General features: G+C 46.6%; 5 protein-coding genes across 5 annotated transcripts; 1 reads left to right on the top strand and 4 right to left on the bottom strand.

Annotated features, from left to right (window-relative positions):
* Positions 1-3,844: 3,844 nt before the first annotated feature.
* On the bottom strand, positions 3,845-4,869 carry FOIG_16532 (uncharacterized protein; the record flags this gene model as incomplete). Its single annotated transcript, XM_031217993.1, has 2 exons — positions 3,845-3,872; positions 4,772-4,869. 2 exons carry the CDS (start codon positions 4,867-4,869, stop codon positions 3,845-3,847), a joined length of 126 nt encoding a protein of 41 aa, XP_031052304.1.
* Positions 4,870-5,381: 512 nt separating this feature from the next.
* Positions 5,382-8,046, bottom strand: FOIG_16531 (uncharacterized protein; the record flags this gene model as incomplete). The annotated part of the gene is made up of 5 exons (XM_031217992.1): positions 5,382-5,887; positions 6,003-6,164; positions 6,215-6,695; positions 6,748-7,903; positions 7,958-8,046. The coding sequence occupies 5 exons, from the start codon at positions 8,044-8,046 to the stop codon at positions 5,382-5,384; spliced, it is 2,394 nt and encodes a 797-aa protein (XP_031052303.1).
* Positions 8,047-11,029: 2,983 nt separating this feature from the next.
* On the bottom strand, positions 11,030-11,629 carry FOIG_16530 (uncharacterized protein; the record flags this gene model as incomplete). The annotated part of the gene is made up of 2 exons (XM_031217991.1): positions 11,030-11,218; positions 11,504-11,629. The coding sequence occupies 2 exons, from the start codon at positions 11,627-11,629 to the stop codon at positions 11,030-11,032; spliced, it is 315 nt and encodes a 104-aa protein (XP_031052302.1).
* Positions 11,630-14,812: 3,183 nt separating this feature from the next.
* FOIG_16529 (uncharacterized protein) lies at positions 14,813-15,884 on the top strand (the record flags this gene model as incomplete). The annotated part of the gene is made up of 2 exons (XM_031217990.1): positions 14,813-15,736; positions 15,846-15,884. 2 exons carry the CDS (start codon positions 14,813-14,815, stop codon positions 15,882-15,884), a joined length of 963 nt encoding a protein of 320 aa, XP_031052301.1.
* A 3,681-nt stretch (positions 15,885-19,565) lies between these two features.
* On the bottom strand, positions 19,566-19,951 carry FOIG_16528 (uncharacterized protein; the record flags this gene model as incomplete). Its single annotated transcript, XM_031217989.1, has 2 exons — positions 19,566-19,824; positions 19,878-19,951. The coding sequence occupies 2 exons, from the start codon at positions 19,949-19,951 to the stop codon at positions 19,566-19,568; spliced, it is 333 nt and encodes a 110-aa protein (XP_031052300.1).
* Positions 19,952-20,275: the final 324 nt, after the last annotated feature.

Below are 20,275 nucleotides of genomic sequence, written 5' to 3'. Positions count from 1 at the left end.
GTCCGACGAGACCCAAGACTCCTCGCTGACCAAGTCCGGCCCTTTGAGACACGCGACATTCTTTGGCTAACGATCAACGGCACGACGATAGTCAACTTTTATCGCCAGAATGACGAGAGGGATGCCCTGAACACGCTACTTCGATGGCCTGTCCCGGAGCGCTGCGTGGTTGCTGGCGATTTCAACGCCAGACATCATAGTTGGCAGACGGGCCAAGCTACGAATCGCGGCCAAGAAATTGCAGACTGGACGTCAGAGCACGACCTCAACCTTCTCAATACTCTTGACATACCGACAAATCCGCACGGTAACACAATCGATCTTGCATTCACCAACCTGCCGCTGGCCGAAGCTACCGTCGAGGACCACCTCGCCACTAGCTCCGACCACTTCACGCTCAGCTTGACCTTCCCTGACATCAGATCGACTCCAATGCAGCCGAGCAAGATCCGAGTGACTACAGAAGACGAACTAAAACGATTCGTCGAGATCGTAGAACTTGGGGCTACGGAAATCCCCCTGGCAGACTCGACCCCCGTGGAGCTGGACGAGCTGGCATCCTCACTTGTGAGTCTACTAACATCAGCAGCAAAGGCATCTGGACGACCCGCAAGAAAAGGTGGACGTCCAGCTCCCTGGTGGACGGAGGAGTGCGCTGACGCCGCAGCTACCTTTCGAGTCATCCGAAGGAGCTACCCGCTCGGTTTCAACCAGGATGTCCAGATAGCCAAGAAAGACTTTCACCGTGTGGTCCGTCAGGCCAAGAGGCAGTATTGGCGAAACCTCATCGATAGCTTCTCCAGCAGTAGCGCTGTTTTCAAAGCTGTCCGGTGGCTGAAATCACCAGGAGCTTTCCAGCCTCCACCGCTTCAAGTCGATAATGTTATCTACGAAACCCAGATTGATAAGGCCAATGCACTCCGACAAGCTACACTGGAACGAAGAACTGCAGAGGATGACATCGCAAACGCATGGGCATCAGTCTCTCCCTCTAGATCAGTCCCATTCTCACCCGAAATCTCGCTGGATGAGGCGCAGTGTGCGACCATCCAAACAGGTAATACGTCACCGGGGTCAGATAACATCACAGTCAATCTCCTCAAAGCCGTATGGCACATCATCGGGACGCACATCCGCCGCCTGTTTGAAAGATGCCTCCGTATAGGTCATCATCCTAAACCATTTAAGGAGGCAGAAGTGGTGATGATCGCCAAGCCCGGACGACGTGATCTCACATCGCCTCGAGCCTGGCGGCCCATCTCTCTGCTCTCCTGCCTCGGCAAGGGTTTAGAGCGATTGATCGCGCGCCGCCTAGCGTGGGCTGCCGTTCACTACAGCGTCCTTCATCCACAGCAAGCTGGGGCGCTCCCCAAGAGGTCGGCCACAGACTTGGTAACTGCTCTGGTGCATGATATTGAAGAAGCGTTTGCACGTAAAAAGGTGACCACTCTAGTCACGATGGACATACAAGGTGCCTTTGACACCGTCATGCGCAACAGATTGGTCTTGCGTCTTCGCGAACAAGGCTGGCCTGACCATCTAGCTAGATGGACCGAGTCCTTCATGAGAGACCGATCAGCCTGTATCAGGTTGCAAGACACCGTCACGTCCTCCTCTCCCCTTCAGTGCGGCCTCCCTCAGGGATCGCCGGTATCGCCAATCCTCTTTCTGCTCTACACTGAGCCAATCTACCGACTAAGCAACCCCCAGGGTCGCTTCGGCTACGCAGATGACACGGCCATCCTGACTACAGGCGACACAGTAGACGAGACTACTGCCATGGCCTCCAGCTCCATCGACGAGATGGTGCGCTGGGGCGCAGCAAATGGCGTCTCGTTCGACCCCGAAAAGACCGAAGTCATGCACTTCTCTCGTAGTAAGCTTAGAACGTCGCCGGCAGTACGCCACGGAGACGTTGAGAAATACCCTGAGCCAGCCTTACGCTGGCTCGGCATCTGGCTTGACAGCAGACTATCGTTCCGAGTCCACGTCGAAAAGTGGGCGTCGAAAGCGAAGGCAGTAGCTTATCACCTGCGAGGACTGACCAACACGATACACGGCCCTCTCCCGAGTGCTGTGCGAAGTGCCGTCAGGGCTTGCGTCGAGCCGGTTCTACTTCACGGATCCGAGGCGTGGTACCCGGGCACCACCCGGCCGCGATGGAGTCAGCCTACCAGAGACACACCATCTAGCAACCAGCATCTCATACAGAGAATGAATAAGGCCTTACACCAATCCATGAGAGCTATACTGCCCGTCTGGAAAACGACACCTATCACCATCCTCCATCGGGAAAGCGGGATACCGCCAGTTGATCAGCTTTTAGAGGCACGGCGACTCAGATCCTCCGCACGACTCAAATCGCTTGACGAGGCTCATCCTCTTGCCAAGCGAACAGCGCCACCAACACAACCCACATACCATAACCTCATCAAACGAAGATATCAAACACAGACAGAAAGCGCCTTCAGGACACGTCTTCGACGCACAGACGAGCTGCTTGCGCCCTGCGCGCGGCCAAAACTCGTCCAGCGATGCTTCCATCAAGAACAGATGCCTCCACTCCAGATGGCGCCAAAAGAGAAATCGACTGGCGCCTTCCTCCACTGGATTGAGAGACTCGACCCGCTCACCTTGGTCGTATACTCGGATGGCTCTCTATCCTTGGAAGGAGCTGCAAGCTACGGCTTCACCATTCATCAAAACAATGTCCCCATCTTCGATGGATCAGGTCGCCTTGGGCCTGCCGAGGTCTTCGACGCTGAAGCTACTGGGGCATTAGAGGGCCTCAAAGCTGCCCTGAACCTGCAAGGGTCAGGAGCGCAAACCATTTTTATCTGTCTAGATAACCTCGCGGCCGCCACGTGCCTGCGAGGCACGCCCTCCGACTCCTCTCAAGACGTCTTTCTCGAGTTTCAGGCTCTAGCGGCATCGCACGGAGCCACGCAAGTACTCTGGGTCCCAGGACACTCCGACATCCCTGGCAATGAACAGGCCGACAAACTGGCAAAAGCAGCGTCATCACTCCTCGAACCTGAAGGTGCTCAACCAACGCTGGCTTACCTACGAAGAATCGCGAGACAAAAATCAAAAGAAGCATTCGAGACGTGGTGGTCTACCTCCGCTCCTGAGCAATACAAGAGACTCAACCTCAAGGCGACCACAGGCTGCCCACCAGAGCTGACGCTCCCGCGCGCAGCCTTACACCACTTGCTGGCAGCGAGGTCCCTCCACGGGGACTTCGCCGCGTATCACGAGAGGTTCGACCACGACGATGCGCGCCTGGTCTGCTCATGTGGCCGACGCAAAGCACCGGATCACATCTTCTACTGCAGAAAGGTACCGCCGCGTCATCGGATGAGGCTGGCACCCTCACCGAATGCAGCAGTCAATCTAGCAGTAGGAAAAGACTTTACCAAGTTCACCGACCTATCCAAAGACAGCGCGTTCTTTGGAAAGATTTGCCCTCGCTATTAGGCGATGACGACGAGAGAAGCACTCGCGACTCTCTCTTCGACTTCTCGTTTGTACACCTTTACTTCTTCTTTATCTTCTTACCAGTTCTCGGCCAGATGAAAGGCGCTGACACGCCCCTCATCCGGCCGTGGCTACCTTCAGGCAGTCTCAAACTGCCGCACGCACAGGCTGAGCTCAGCCTTCCTGACTTCAGGCTCCAAAAGCGGCTGCGATATGCCAGCTGCGCCTTGTCGTCCCGCTGACGGGTAACAAGCTCGATAGGATGCGCCATTTGTGCCGATGATATGCTGGATAGAGTGTGTTTGGTCTACTAATGCGGTTGCAAAAATTGGAATCTGAGGGAAGACTAATTTCGCGTCGCGAATGACTAATCATCCTTGCAGCCAATGGTATTTCTGTAATTAGCGTATAGATAGATACCCAATTCTCTAGCTCAGCACGTCCTTTGCCCCAGCAGGGGACTTTCGGGGCCTACGGCCCCCCGGACGAAAAATATACATAACATAACATAACATAACATAGCAACATTTCTTAGAAGATACATCGACCTGTTGCCTACAAGGCGAGGACTTTACCACTTCATACTGTACGGTTAAAGATTTTAGAGTTTTACTTTCTTGAATATGAACTTGTCCTCTTTTACCGACCTTTTCCGGCGTGTTGTCTGGACACGGCGAGATCTCGAACAAGGGTTTCATTAGTCTGAAACCCTCAAGGCAGTCATCGCTTTTCGAAGCACAATGTGGGCGAAAATTGCCGAGGAGAATTCTGCAGTTAGAACAATGCGTATTTAATCGGTTTCTTATTGGCGTTTTCTTTCCTATCCGTAGACAATACTACGAAATGGATGTTGGGACCGTGACGGTAAAAAATGCCCTTCCGTCTCCAAAGGGATAAGCGCTGACTGTATGTGCCATGCGCGCCCATCAATCGGCGGTGCCCGAATCCCGGTACGCTCTATTCGTGTCAAAGCAAAAAGTGCCCCTTCATGTAGATGAAACATTGTGACTCGAAGGACTCTAGGTTGTTGAAACTTCTGACCATTGACAAGATGACTATGATTAAAGAACACCCTACCAGCTAAGAACATGTACAATCGAGTCAACACCACAATCCATCTTTTAAACTTAGTAGAGCAAAACTCTACGGCTCGGTGAACTCGTCATCGTCGCCTTGTGCCCCCTCTTGCGCCAGCGGATCCACACCAGTATTTCACTCCAACGGGATCCTCAAAACTGGATCTTCATATGATGTGTATTCCGCTCATCCATCTCTGCGGACAAAAGCCTCTCACAAGTCCTTGTCCTTGGCCCAACCACCCGCGCTTGGCCTCCAGCCTTTGTGAAGCCAGTCTGGAATCCATGCTGTCACACCCTTGGCATATTCATACATAATGCAGAATATTCAAGATCTCATGAACCAGCTACATATCATATTGTCGGTCTTACCCGAAGATAGGGAGGCACTTTGTGATCGTATGCGGGACCAGAAAATCTAGGGCGCTTATGGGGTGTATTATTCCAAGAGATTGTCACGCATACGCCTACATATTTCGCAGACGGACGGGTATCGTCAATGTGCCATGAAAGAAATGAAGAAACAAAATTAAAAAGGAAAGTGAGGTCGTAATCACAATGCATTGACGGCTTAAAATCGTCTATTTTCGCATTAACCTAGTTTTTGGAACTCTGGAAATGAATGAGCAGATGAACGATGAGCAATGCATCAATCGCATAGATTGTAAGACTACTCCTACTTAATCTATCCCTCTTTACACTATAAATAGAAACGTCCTTCTGTGATTGTCATCTTGGATGACTCATTCTATATCTTCACCACATAGAAGTTGCACAGCCTGGTGAGTAACGAAAATTTATCGCCACGGTATGTTTCCATTTCTATTCTTAATAATTAATCTTCTCGCACCAGTCAGGAGGTCTTGGTTCCTCAGTGTCCCACTGTATGTGGTTCCTATCGTCGAGTTTGCAGCCCTTCCCGGTGTCAAAGATCTCTTGTTTTGAGATGCCTGCATCGCCGTCCGCAGGAACCCAAAGGAATGGAGCCTGGCTTGTGACTGAGGGCGGAAAATAAGCATGTAACTCAGCCTCCTGATGCTGCTCGAGGTTTTTCCGGTCCTCGTGATGCACCAACTGGTCCACCGTCGCGTAATCGGCGTATATCCACAGCTTGAGCCACTTGAAGACGGATTTAGCCTTCTTCCGGCCCTTGCGGGTAGCTCTTAACACAAGCCTGCTGGCCAAGTTGCTCTTGCTAGCACCTGTGGAGGTGGGACCGACGCCATTCTGGGCTTGTCCATCCTCTTCGTTTTGTTGTTGGCTTCGGTCAACTCGATTTTCCTGAAACTGAAGTGAAAGGGGAATGCTGTATAGGAGAGGGTTAAGGGCCTTGGCTAGGGATGTGGCATAGGATAGTAAGTGCGAGAATGACAGCCATCAGAAAAGCAGGCCCCGTGGCTTTAGAAACGATGAACATTCCAACAAGGCATATCTCGGCTAGATACACACCCGATAAGAGCTGTTTCAGGGCCTGAGGGTAGATTAGACCACGGGTGTCGATCTCGGCTTCTGCAACATACAGTACATTGTCACGGTAGGAGAGATAAAACAACCCCGTGCCGATAGTCGACCAGAGTAGCAGAAAAGGGGCAATAACAGAGCAGACAATGCCTAGAAAGAAGTTAGCTAAGGGAGGCTGTCTTAGCTACTTCACTTCTCACTAATGACAGCCATGTTGGTGTAAATGGGCATGAGGCTTACCCATGAAAGGGTACTAAGTGTCGTCCACTTGTAGTACATTGATCGAGGTGTCCTGTTGGCGAATTTAAATGAAAGGGTGCATATGATGAATCCAATAACCTGGGTCAATACGTTGGTGACGATGGTAAGACCTTGAACAATGAAGAACGAAATGTAGAAGTTGGAGGCGGTAGGGATTGAAGATGAAAGAATGCTAAAGACATTGGTGGGGTTCCGAAGGATGGTCACCAGAGACGAAACAAAGCTGTTAGAGAGCGTCTGGACTAAGAAAACTTGGAGGACCTGAAAAACGAAGTATGCCTTCTGAGTGAAGAGCTCAGCTTGCGGCAGTGAAACACAACCAGACATCCTGGCACAGATACGCATGAACGCCGGCACCGATGACATCAGAAGAGATAGCGCAATTGAAGGCAACAAGCCAGAAACGGCCCCAAGAATAACCTGAAGGATGAGTCAGCACAACGAGCAACATGAAGACGTCTGTCCAATCTACCTGAGGAATGTTCTGTATCCAGGCTAGGCCTGGGAGGGTCTTGATGATGTTTACTTGTGCAATGACACCAACAATAGTCACAGGAATAGCCCAAAGCACAATAAGACCAGTAATGGTGGCGTACATAGCAAATCGCCGTATTGCAGCTTGCCCCCAAGAATAGTTAAGGCTCTTCCAGATATCCTCGTTTGGCCTTATGCCGATGAATCGAGGAGCCATTTGGAGGGCGCGGTGGTGAGTGGCGGCTTGAAAAGCAAGCTGCGCATCATATTGGGTGGCGAATTCGACGAAAATAGCAGAGTGTTTCTCGTAGTCACCAGCGATCCAATTAGTCTGAGCGCTCTGGGCCTTGGGGATGAGGACCTTGAGCTGCTCGCGGCCCCATTTGATGGTGTCGACCTTGTTGCCAATAAGTCCGAGAGGGCCTGTACAGTGGGTAGGTCGCTTGTCGTCGGGAATCCAGCCAGCAACGAGGTTTCCAGATCCAGGATCTAATGTGGCGGTGGCCACTTTTTCGACCTTGGCGCCTGTCTTCTTTTCATACTTGATGTGCTCCTTGTTACATAGCTTGATCCACTTGACTTCTCCCTTCTCGAACTTCATAGCGACCTTGACACGCTCTCTTATAAGTCTATCCAGCTCCTTAGTGTCGCCAGGGATCGAAATGTTCTTGGCCGAGCCGTTAAAGAGGCTATAGATGCGGCCCTTATCGAGATACTCTTTGGGCACTGAAGTAAACAGGACAGTGCGGGATGAGATACGCTTAGTGTACTGAGGAGTCAGCAGAAACGCTTGTCGGATGTTTATGTAGAAGAAGCATTCACGCGTAATGGTGTAGATAACGAAGCTATACACGATACAGGCCACAAAGCAGTGGACATATAGTCTGTTCCTCTTGGTTGAATCGTCGATGTTGATATTACTGTAGGAGAAGACATCAAGCTGCTTCTTCCCATTGCCGCCACTAGCGTTGAGCGGAAGAAGAATTGGCCATGTAACGCAAAGAGTCACAAAGCAGATGGTGCAGCAGATGCGAAGGAATCGGATGAAAAGGTATGAATCAAGACTCTGATGCCGGAGGGCATAGGCGTCGGGTAGCCTCCAGAAAGCTCTAATCCAGCTGAAGAACCCATCGGGTAGCTGGGGACTGCGCTCACTGGGAGACGGTTAGAAATAATGTTCAAGATTCTGATGTTGTCCTGAAACCTACGGTTCGCACAGAGTGCCTAGGCACGACCTAGGCGAATAGAAACGCCTGTTTGACTTACGGAGGACGAGGAAGACAATGATGTAGATCATTGAGGTAGCAAGCACGGGCGCCAGAGTAGAAGATATAGCTAATACATACCCAACAGGGACATAGGCTCTGCACTAGCTGCTACACCTTGATTAGGGTCTGAGAGGCTGTTCTCTAGGAAGCTGATGAGGCTTTCCATCCTATCATCCCAATGGACATTTCCAGATTCCACGTGGAAACTTTAAATCTGTACGGAAGGCTAAGGTTTTGCTACTTATTACTAGGGCGGAGCCTTGATTCCAGGATACTATTATAGAATAGGCTTAGGGCAAGTGTAATCAATTTTAGAAAATGTGAAGAGAGATAGGTAAAGGATTCATGCTCTGGGGATTAATGGGTCTATGTAGCTTACGAAATGGGATTTCTTGTAATTCTATACTGTATACCCTTATCGTTCCCCTTGTACAGCGGTTAATTTACGTCTATGAAATTTACTCTTGCCAATATTTCAGTACATACAACTTTCAAGCTGTACTCTGAGAAGGAAGCTGCGGTTATGTTGTTTTTTTCTATTTGTAACTGCGTTCAGTATGTGCCAAACTAGGGGCCTTCAGCCGTAATAACCTATGCGTTTATCAAAAGCTCGAAGCTCAGGATCGGCGGCGGTGAATCTTTTAAGAATACAGCACTGCATCTCGTTGTCCTCTTTCTGTAATGCACTGGTTGGTGGAGGTTGAACTGACGTTATCTGAGTGAAGGCTGCAAGCCGAACTTTCGACCTTGGTTGTATGATTGCCTTGTAATGTGTAATCGTTGAAGATCCTTAGGTTAGTCTTGACTGGATAATAGATAGACGGTGATACGTACAGCGAAGTCAACTCTCCCTCCAAGATTTCAATCTGGTTATGCCATAGAGCGCCATAGAACATCCGACCCGATCCAAAGCTAACGCTTTGTTTTTAAGAATGTCGTAAGAACGTGGTCTTAGGTGACCTCCAGTTCCTCGCAAATAATCTGGATACCACCCCTTTGGCTTGCCTGTATACTCTATTTTCAAAATCGATATTATCGGTATTGCCGACCCAATCAAATATTTCTTTCATGACTTGGTCTTAACACTTAGAGTTATCAGGTGGCGACCGACTTTGTCCTGCAGTCTCTGTACCACTCTACCATTCAGTTGGGTGGGGAGGATGCAGCGACCGCCCAGTCTGCCATTTCAATGCCACAAAACATGCGAGACACGACGGACTCGCAAGAATCTCTGAGATACATAGGCATTCAGAAAGTCCTAAAATCCCTTTTCTTACGGAGTCTATCCTCACGCAATTTTATCTCGACTTTTCCAACTAGCAGCCGTTTGTCTAGACTATGTCGTCCCCTTACCGCACAGATCGCAGGCTTGCTTATTCGTAAATGAGCAAACCCATTCTGCTTTAACAGCTTGCTAAGCATATACGTGATTGAAATATTTAATGGCTTGATAGATCACCATTCCATTCGGTAGGTAGGATATTGGCTGATAACCAATATTACATAAGGTTCACGAACGACTTGCCAAAGATACTCTAAATATCAGATATTAGCGTTGACATGAAGCCATAGGCTCAAGTCCGCAATTTTCTAGGAGTAGTAAAACGGATGACCGGAATGAGTCTTCTTACACCTGTGGCGAGTCATTGTCAGAAGCAGCATTATAGAATATTAGTCAATGGCCAGCAAGAAGTTATTCACGCACTCCTATCTCGTCTTACTCTGTTCTATTAAAGGATACTTATATACAAGGAACAAGTTGCGATATATAATACACGCATCACTGCCTTATCAGAACCCTGAAACGAAACACCTATATTAGTGTTCGTTTATTACGCTACTGATCGCTAGCGGTAAGAGATACTATAAAAGCCATGTAACTATCATTGAACTTTGCTGATATTATATAAGTTCCTCAAAGAGTGATAAATCATTGGGAATCACCTTATTTTTCTCGCTTACCCTACTGAACAAGAAGTAGGTCATCCTGGTAGTTAAGAAGTCGTACAAGACCAATGGACAGCCGTCTCTTAGGGAGCTACACAGGCCTTGCGCCATATAAGTGCTTGATTCTCATGGGTTACCGCAAGGTACGAGAAAGATTGAATCAATTGCGGCGCATATAAGCTGCCACACTGTTCTTGATCCATTATATCGTATCCGACCCACACGACCGAGATAGGATCGCATTCAGTAACAGCATGATCTTCCTGTAAGCCGGTCGGATGTTGTGTCGTGCCACTCAAATCCTCTTACGTGGAGACCTTGTACCTTGAAAAGAACGATAGCATGATGCTTAGAGTGAGAACTGCAGTAACTGGTATGATGTAGCTGCTCTCATAACAATTTATCCAGTATATAACAAAAGAATTCGTCGACGTAGCAAGCACTTTTGAAGATTAGCTTATTGAACCATTCAAAATTTTATAGCAACCTTAAAGTGTCCTTTGTAACCATAATCAACCTGGGTGGGATAGAGACGTTATAAACTTCTTCCTTGCGACCACACGTTCTAATAGTTCTACTACTTCTATTGCCTTTCCGTTGGTTTTGTAAACTAACACGACTGCGAGGACCTATTGCTCCATGTGCGGCTTGAACACGCCGATGTGGTTGATTCTGGCTCGGTCCTCGCTTGGTCAGTTACACACGGGCCGTCGGGGCTGTAACAGTTGGCGCTTACCAAGAACAACCGATGAAAAGGACAGCAGCGCCAGAGATAAAGCATGAAGGAAATCCCTCTCTACCCATCTTGCATTTTCACTTACTTTCGAATTCTGGCATTCCTATCTTACCTTACATTATCATCAGGTTCACCAGCAAATGGAATTCAACCTCCGATTTCGAGTTCCGCCCCCACAGACGCCTGAGGTTCACAAAACGAAACAAATGGAACCCATCAGCGACACCGCATCCAAAGCCGCATGCCCGGTTCTTCTCTCGCTGGATCAGATGCCGAAATGGTTTCAACATGAATCCAACGAGTGGATTCTATACGGCTATAGAGACATCTCAGGCTCGTTTCAAGCTTCGTTGTACAGTTTGTTGTATATCCACAATGAGTCGGTCAACATCTATTCCCACCTCATTCCGGCCGTTTTCTCCTTGCTCGGCCAGCAGTACCTTGCCAGCAGATACTCCGGGGTCACTGGCGCCGATTTCACTCCTTTTTCCATCTTCATGTTGACAGCCGTCACGTGCCTGTCGTTGTCAGCGACATATCACACCTTGATGAACCATTCCAAACGTGTGGAACATTTATGCCTGCGATTGGACATGCTGGGTGTAGTGATCTTTATACTGGGTGACCTTATGTTGGGGATATATATGGCTTTCTGGTGTGAGCCTTTGCTACGCAATATCTACTGGTCTATGGTTAGTTGATCTCCATGTGCAAACTTTTATTTTCCCTCATCTCAGGCCTTATACTTGAGTCTAATGCCCGTCTTTTCTTGTTCGATAGATTGGAGCTTTCGGGACGTTAACCATATTCGTCATATTGCATCCCAAGTTCCAAGGCCCAGAATATCGCCTCTTCCGAACATTGATGTTTGTGGCGACTGGCTTGTCCGGTGTTGTGCCCTTGATCCATGCAATCAATATGTTCGGCATGTCGCAGATGATGAGTAAAGCTTTTCCTTATACTCTAGTAAAAGTAGGCTGCCTTCTAGTAGGGACTTGGTTTTACGTAGTAAGTCTCCCACTTGCACAGACAAGAGAGATAACGGCCCTAACAGAAGCGGTTCTGAAGACCAGGTTCCCTGAAAGTCTATGTCCTGGAAAGTTTGACCTAGGCGGTTCCCATTCGATCTTTCACATCCTGGTGGTATGCGCCTTCGTGGTCCAGTTGGTAGGGTATCTGGATGCTTTCGACTATGCTAACACAAACCTTACTTGCTCGTCTCTTTGAGGTATGTGCATGCGGAGTATGGACCTTGTAGCCACAAGCATCGAATTTCAACCACTTGTTGTACAATAGTGAAGAGCTATGGGAGTAGTTCCAAGTCACAAGAATTAAATTTAAGATTCTAATACAGATAATAAAGAAGACAGTTTATTTTCCCTTGCTTTGTTTTCTTTTTTTTACTTTTCATTTTTGTAAATTGTCATTTCCCCGGGGCTAAGCTTCTACCAAAGCTTCCACGATAACCACGTTAGTAAAGGGAAGCATTCGATCTGATCGCTGCTAGCCATGACTAGCCTCTGTCACAACAGCCTGTGTCGAACTGCGTCATCCGCCAAAGGACTTGAAATATGTTCCACTACTGTAGGCTCCTTCGAGTATTTTGACCTCGAGCTTGACGCAGAGATCTGTTTATTGGATGTTCTGTCTTGTTTTCCACATTGTCATGGAGACCCAGAAGTGCAACCCACCTTTCCCGCTCGCCAGTAGGTTTCTCTCTAAACAGGATAGGCGCTTTTCTGGAGCCATAAAGGCCAAATACCGCGCTGTGTGCCTTGAACTGATGAAGTTCTGCTGTAGCAGCTCTCTGTGATGAAGGGAGTTGCAACGACAACAGCCCTACTGCTGTCCCATAGTCACATGGTAACTTCGTGTATTAGCTTATATGTAGGAATGTTTTGTTTTATCTATGTCCGGTACACCTATGCAATGACCGAGTGCACTTGTATAAGGTGTATTTCTGTCTAACAAGTGCGTGTATGTACCCAAACGCCCCATCATCTTTCAAGCAGAAGACAATGTTATCGCACAGACGAAAATGCCCATGCACTATACAGTACTCAAGGTATCTTAGTATTTTCTTTTTATTTTTGAACAGCTGGTTTAGGCATCTCAGCCATTTTAATCAGACTGGAAGCCTTGTGATCCTGAGGTCTGATTCCGGGCATTTTCGAAACAGTACTGAAGTGTCCATTTCTGGACGTTGTAAGGAAGACTAGCAGCTGGAGGTAATAAGGAATGGATTGATGGCAATTTGCTGTGAAGTTACATTATGCTGTTTGAACATGCACGTAAGCTGCTAGCAGGGCGTACAGGACTACTGTGATAATAGGTTTGGACTACTTTGTAAGTCATACACCCCGTCAATAACGCCCGAGCGGTGTGAATCAGTGACTGCCAAGAAGAGACAATCGACTTCGATCTCTATAACCAAAAATTTACATTCAGGGAGATCCCTGGGATATGTACGGTACAGTATTCGAGAATATGCGAACAAACACCATCCTTATGAGTTGGCGATATACATAGGATGAGAAAAGAGAATGCAATCTATATAGCCGACTACTACTATGCGTCACACACTGCACAACCTAAATTTTGAAGAGGAGGCCTTTGGCCTATCCGGATATGTTGGAACTAGTGTCGAGTAAGACTTGCAGAAAGAACATAGCGCCCGTCCTTTTTTGTTAATTCACTATCACTTTAATTCAGTATTCTACATTATGATACTACAGTATTGAGCACTGGTAGCTTCCTCTCCAGAACAATAAGCTCTATGTTTAGTCTTGGGTGGGTACCTTGAAGTACATCGAGCTACATCATAAGCAAATGAAGCGGCGAAAATAGACTTCTTAGCTGTGGGTAAGCATGTTTTGACCCAATAAAAGAAGTACTTCAAAGTAGCTTAAGTACCTAAGTGCTGGGGTGCAAGTCTGGGGCGAGTGGAGCCTAAATCAACAGTGCGAGTCACCGACCACGTTACCTTCAGTAAGCCATTTCAGTCCTCCGTACGTTGATGTATACAGTCCGCGGGAATGTGGAATGGACACTGTGTGGAGACAGACTAAAATATCTAAGCTTGTTCTAGAAGAGGAAGCTCTCAGTGCTCAATACTGTAGTAGTTATTATATCCCGGTGCATTGGCCAATGTACAAGAAAACTTTAATAGAAGTACGTCTGATCTGGCTAAGATAAGAGTCTTATAGCGCTCTGTTTGCCAGGCGAACTTGCATTAAAAAACACACCGAGGGGGAAATTTAATCACCAAAGGCCACAGCCATAGAATATATCACATCCGACAGTCACTATCTGGAATATTAGGAAGAAGACTGGAAACTTGTGCACATTGGTGTTCAATTGCCATTGCGTGCCTTATTGTGATTAGTATAAAATCAACAGGGTTAAGCTCTAGAACACTAAATGGCAAGTAGATCAGTAATTCCTGTCGCCCTGTAAAACCTCCCAGCAAGCCATCCAACCAAGCGAACTCTAATTCCTTTCTAAATCAAGGGGAATAAGTATAGTAAAGTAGCCTAGCATGATACCTTGAAATTATTGAACCTGATAGTGAATGCCACTGTGGCTGGAGTCAATACTAAGACACTGTAAAGCCTTTGACCTTCGAAGCCTTGGCCTTCTTTGATATGATATGGGCAGAGAGCATATCCTTCTTGGCTGGTGATACTGCACCGAGGTCGTCTTCAGGTCCTACACTCTGGGGTGTATAGAAACTTCAAATGTTCGCCCAATTCAAGACTTCTGAACATAGCCAATTTATGTTGTGGGGGAAGGTAAAAGTGTTTGAACACATGTCAGGTTGTGGCGGCAAAATCCACCTTTAGGTACAAGATTTTGTCATAATTGCTGTGATCGATCTATTTTCAGAGAGGATACTGGGCCTCTAATATGTTCTAGGGCCATGCGGTAGTTCTGACATGACTTAACAATAGCTATTGTGCGCGCTATATATACGTCCATGGTCACGAGGAAGGAAGATGCCTATTTTAAGGTCCTTTTGCGACAGCCAATATTGCCATATATTGAGCCTGTTCCGCGTAGTAAACAGTCACTCTACACTCTTGGACTCCTTTGGATCATTAATATCTCTCAGCATGAGGATGACAAGAGCTGCCACACGGAGCCCTAACGTACAGCCTCTGAAAGATTATCGTATTGTGGTGACCAAGAACGCTCGTGAGAGGCTCGTCAAGGGTTTCATAGTCATGTATGGAGGGTCTTATAGAGACAAAGTCGATAAAAACACCACTCACATTATCAGTAGTCAACCAAGTCCGTCTGAGAAAAACGAGATCCGCAAAGCCCAGGATAATGGCCCTCAGATTGTTGATCCAGATTTTCTTCTCAAAATCATCTCTGATAATAGAGCCAACCTATATAAAAAGGCTCGTCACTGTTCTCCTGTTGCTAGGGCCCACGGGACAGTTGAGGGTCTAGACAATAGAAGTGATGATATTATGGAGGGTAAGCATGTAAGATTCAACGTTGAATCGTCACCGCCTAACAACAGGGTTGGAGGAAAGGCCCCTAAGTCCAACACCAAAGCAGAGCCCAATGCGGAAGACGACGGCAAGAAAGATTTTGAGAATACACCTGAAGAATACTCCCTTTATATTCCTCAGGGTTCGGAGCGTGCCTACGAGGCAAAATTAAAGAAATCATCCTACTTTTACGATATTAAAGTCGTAAAGAACTCTCGTGCCTCGAAATTCCAAACACTGACCAGTTTTGGTCGCAATGGGAAAATATGGGTAGAAAGATCCCTTGGTGATGGATCAGTGGATGACGCTGTAAGCAAGTTCCGGGATACGTTCAAAGACAAGACAGGTCTAGACTGGGAAAATCGCAACGATGATGCCCAACATGGCAAATATGCTTTTGGCAATGGTAGAGAGCCTGTTCAGGAATTGATGCAACTCATTTTCAATGAGAAAGGCTTCAACATGGCTAAGAACGCCTTAGGTTATAAATATAGCCCAGCGCTGACCTCAATTCAAGTATCAAGTCAAGTATTTCAAGTAAGTCAAGTAAGTCGACGAACCAGTTTATTTCAAGTAAGCAAGTTCATAATGCTTCAAACTTGATTTACTTGAAATACTAGATTTTATGGATTTTCCTATGCGACAGCCCTATGAGTTTCAAGGCTATTCGGAGTCCCAGGCATAGGGTAATTAATTGAGTATAGTACCCCAGTTGATTACACTAATAGAACCCAGGAACGCGGCAGGGGTGGCGCGACTACATGTTTTGCATTTGCTTACGTGCTAGAAACACCTGGTTTAGAATTAACGTCGCTCCCTAATAAGAAGCATCTGTATTCCGCGATTCGCCGATAACCCGCTATAGCAGCATAATAACAGTCATTAGAATCGCTTCTGGGAATTAGTGGCTATTGCAAATCACTTAAGCAGCAGCTTGATGCTGCGTCCATTAAGACTAAAGCTGGAAGAACGACCCTCGCTGACCTCCTAACTATCTAGATTAGCTGTAAGAAATATATACCAGAAGAATACATTGCCAATAAGAATCGCAAAGGTCGGAGGAGCTGGATCTAAGCCTATGGCTTCTTTCTTACAGAAGTCAGCCCTGATTTGCGGATGTTGCAGACCTACTGGGTATGCTTAAAATGTAATGAATAAGGCAAGAGCTCATTATTCGTTGCCATAAATACAATATCGCCAATTGAGCACCTCCGAAGGTAAATGATATCTATATGAGCCTGATCTTTATTACTTCTCCATTATCTTATGAGATATAGGTCTTATATAATCACCGAGGCGGATGACAATGTGGATGCAGATTCGTATTCATCTTGCGCTGATATTTACCTACCCTCGAAGCGGCGTTGCTTAGAGTCTCCTACTGCAAGATCAAATATCAATAAAGCGAAGAAGTTAATAGTCGGCTAGATTATTACTACCAATCTTCCATTTATGGCGCCATTGAATCTATACTTATACTAAATGCTCGATTTACATAATACATTATTAGTAAAAGAGGTACCATGGAGTTAGCAGTCAGTGCGTGATATTATGCGGAAATTATTTAAGGTAAAAAAGGGAGTAATATTAAGTTAATTGCAGAAGGCGGTTATAAGGATTAGCTTTAGCTTTAACCTATGGACTTCTCTAAACCGGTATGCTTTCCTTGGCCTCCACGCCTACTATCTCGACGCCTCCTATCAAGTCCAGTCGCGACTCCTTGCTCTGCGCTGTATATAGGGATCTTATTCCGGAGATAACCAAGCAGCGATAATATATGATATCTTGGGCGAGTATGGGATATAAGATAGGACTAGCGCGGGTATCTGCGATAACGCCTCGTCTAATGATACATGCTTGGCGAGCCTCTATTGTTAACTTTATCCTGCAATGGCAGAAGAAGATATTAGAAATCATTAAACAAGATGCTTTAGGCATATTCTTAACCTTGCAGCTTAAGCCTTTCTCTAGGGAGAAGATCCTGACTCATTTAAGCGAGAAGCCTTCACCGAGGCGGCTTTCCAAGTTAAAGAGCATAAGCTTCGGCTCTGGCAGAAACAGGGAGCGGTAGGCAAGCTGTATAACATCATCCAGTTCGTCAAGGCTTCCCTGCAACAGAGAGAGCTAATAAAATCCCTGGCTTATAACCAGAACGACGAAGACGGCTATTAACTCTTTAAAGAGGAGCAAGCTGCCATTAACCTTAAGCTAATGCAAAATAATGAAACCAGATAGAATTTAACCTTTCTGATAATCCAGCGTGCCATTCGAAAGCGAGAGCATATTGACCATTTTATTGTATATCTCGAAACAAAGACGTCAGAGCCCCGACAGCAGGTGCCTATCCAAGATCAGCTTTCACCATAGGACTGGCTTCTATTAGCAGAGATATAGAGTCTACTTAAACCGCTCCATAAGATCACTATAAGGTGCCAGGGTTAGGCCAAAGAAGGATGCTACGGCGCCTTGTGGGAAGTAATGATTAGAATAGAGTACTTGCTTAATTTCTTTGAGGAATAAAACCTGATATTCTTGTTACCTGATAGTGGTATTAGTAAGCTGAGAAATTTCAGGGTCTCGGCAACTAAAAGTATGACTCCCCTAATTTGTCTTTGTTCTCTTCAGGCTTCTTTGACTAATGGTTTCTTAGGATCTAGTACTTAATGAATTAAGCAGGGCTGCGGATAAGAGAAATACTTGCTATAGCATGCTTAAGAGGAATACACTGATGTAGTTTTGCAAGATAAGAATCTTAATAATAATCACCGATAATGCATCTAGATCTCTATTAAGAACTGTTGGTCAAAGCTTGATAAGTATTATAGCCTACTAGGCCAATTGCCACTTTATCTGGCTGCTGTTATTCTTTACCCATGCTGGAACGTGTCTTGGCTTAAGGCGAACTAGACTAGCGATGAGTAACTAGTGTGGCTATGAGATACTAAAAACAGTGTCCAGGAATTCTTTGAACAGCACTATCCATGTGAGGAGCAGCCTGAGATATCGAGGACGGTGATAGGAAAAGCAGTGCGATAAGACGAGCCTAGTCAATTTAACCAGTAGATGCAGAGCTGCGATTAGTGTATAATAGAGGAAGAAGACGAGCTTGGCGTTTATATAAGGCAAGGGCCAGTGCGGCGAGAGAACTTGAACCCTGTCCTATGGTGGAAGGATTATTAAGAAGAATACCCACGTCTAAGCAAGTTTGCCCTCGATATCCTGGCAATTCCTGCCATATCTATTGACCCTAAGCGGACGTTTAGTGTCACTAAGTTAACGGTAAGCTCGCAAAGGCACAGCATAAGCCCCGAGATAATAGAGGAGATGCAGTATCTACGAAACTGGCTACGCCATCAAGCGATCACTATGGGTAAGGTGGTTAGCTTTGGTGGGGACTTGGTGGGTTGGGAGGGAGGGGAGGCTTAATAGCTTTATTAGAGCTTCAGGTCAGCACCTTCATTTCAAGTATATCAATTCAATTCAAGTTAAGTAAGTCCATGGACGATTTTATTTCAAGTAATCAAGTTTGACCCCCAAACTTGACTTACTTGAATTAAAGTCAGCGCTGGGCATCAGGACAAGGTAGCCGCTAAAGGGTTCCAGATTTCTTGTTTTTTTCTAAACTAGGGAAGGAAATACAAGGCACCACCGAATGGCAGAGGAATCACTCTGTCAGTCTTGCTCGTGATATTAGCTATCAACTACCATGACTTGGCGTGCGAGAAATGCTTCATTGTTTTCGGTCTTCCCATCCAATTCCTCCAAGTATAAAGATATACTCTCTAGTATTAAATTGACCTTATAAGTCTAGCCGGAACATGCTGGCGCAGGTGTCTGTCTGGCTTACATGATTAGCCGGAAGACGGTTGTAGAGGTGAGGCAATGAAGCAACGTCGTCAACAACTAGGACAATATGAAAGTATTAAGCACCGAACCGCTCCCAAACTCAGGCATTTGACCAGTATTGACGCTATCCTTGCTGTGTAACTTTATAAAGCTCGACCTGGGCACTTTCGTCTCTCAGGTCAAGACCACTTAGGGTAAGTAAACAAGTCAAAACTTTGTCGTAAAATCATCAAGCTCTTGAACATTTACTTGTTGCGCCACCTATAAATAAATAACTGCTAAGCCATATTCGACTTGCTATCTGCCTTACTCTTTTCGTTGAGATTTCTTGTCCATTTAAATATACTGGCGTGTGTATGAGAGCAGTATCTGCGAGTATCGTGTCCCTATTTGGTGACATTGTGGTTCAACGGCATGTGGCGCTCCCTATGTCATAGTCGATCTGGTTAGTCCAGTCGAGAAATCTGCTATCTCAATTACATTAGGCATCATTAGTTTTTAGGCAAGGCACGCTCGCGATTTAAAGTATATTTCCCTTCCCCTCGATTGCTTTCTCGGCTGCCTGAGGCTTCGACCGGGCTCGTCGCTTCTTACTTCGCTTCTCCTGCTCAATAACAGGAACTGCAGCAGCGATGAACTCAACGCCACGGTTGCGGCTGTTGAGTTGTGCGTGCAACTTGCGGTGGTTGTTGAGGTTATCTTGGCGGTTGAATTGGTCCTTTCCACAGAACTCTCCACAGAACTCGCAAGAGAAACGGCCAGGTCCTTCACCGTGGTAACTGCCTAATGTTAGTGATCATGTCCGATTTTCATCACTTGCGGTGAAACTCACGTTTGCTTGTGACGCCTGAGGTGCTCGTTTCGTCGGAAGTTCTTGTGGCAACCGGGGTAGTCACACTTGCACATGGCTCTTCGAACCACATCAGCTTGTCCAGGGTGGGGAATCTATCTACCAATGTAGACGAAATGTAGATGTAGATAGATGTAGATCTACATCTATCTATCTATCAGGGGGCCATGTGGGTCATCTATCTATCTATCTTACCGTCGGATATGTAGGCGAAATGTAGATAGACGCCAAGATGAAGACGGAAAGTAGAGGGACCTTTTTTGGTGCGCAATTCCCTTCCAAAGCAAGGTACCGGTACCCTCACCTTACTACCTAACAACACCCCCTGTCAGATCATTTCCCTTCCACTTTTTCCTCAAGCTCATCGCAAATTTTGGTCA

Source organism: Fusarium odoratissimum, assembly GCF_000260195.1.
Source record: "Fusarium odoratissimum NRRL 54006 unplaced genomic scaffold supercont1.89, whole genome shotgun sequence".
Taxonomy (NCBI): Eukaryota; Fungi; Ascomycota; class Sordariomycetes; order Hypocreales; family Nectriaceae; genus Fusarium; species Fusarium odoratissimum.
The sequence above is the reverse complement of the archived record's forward strand: the minus strand, read 5'-3'. Positions and strand labels throughout refer to the sequence as shown.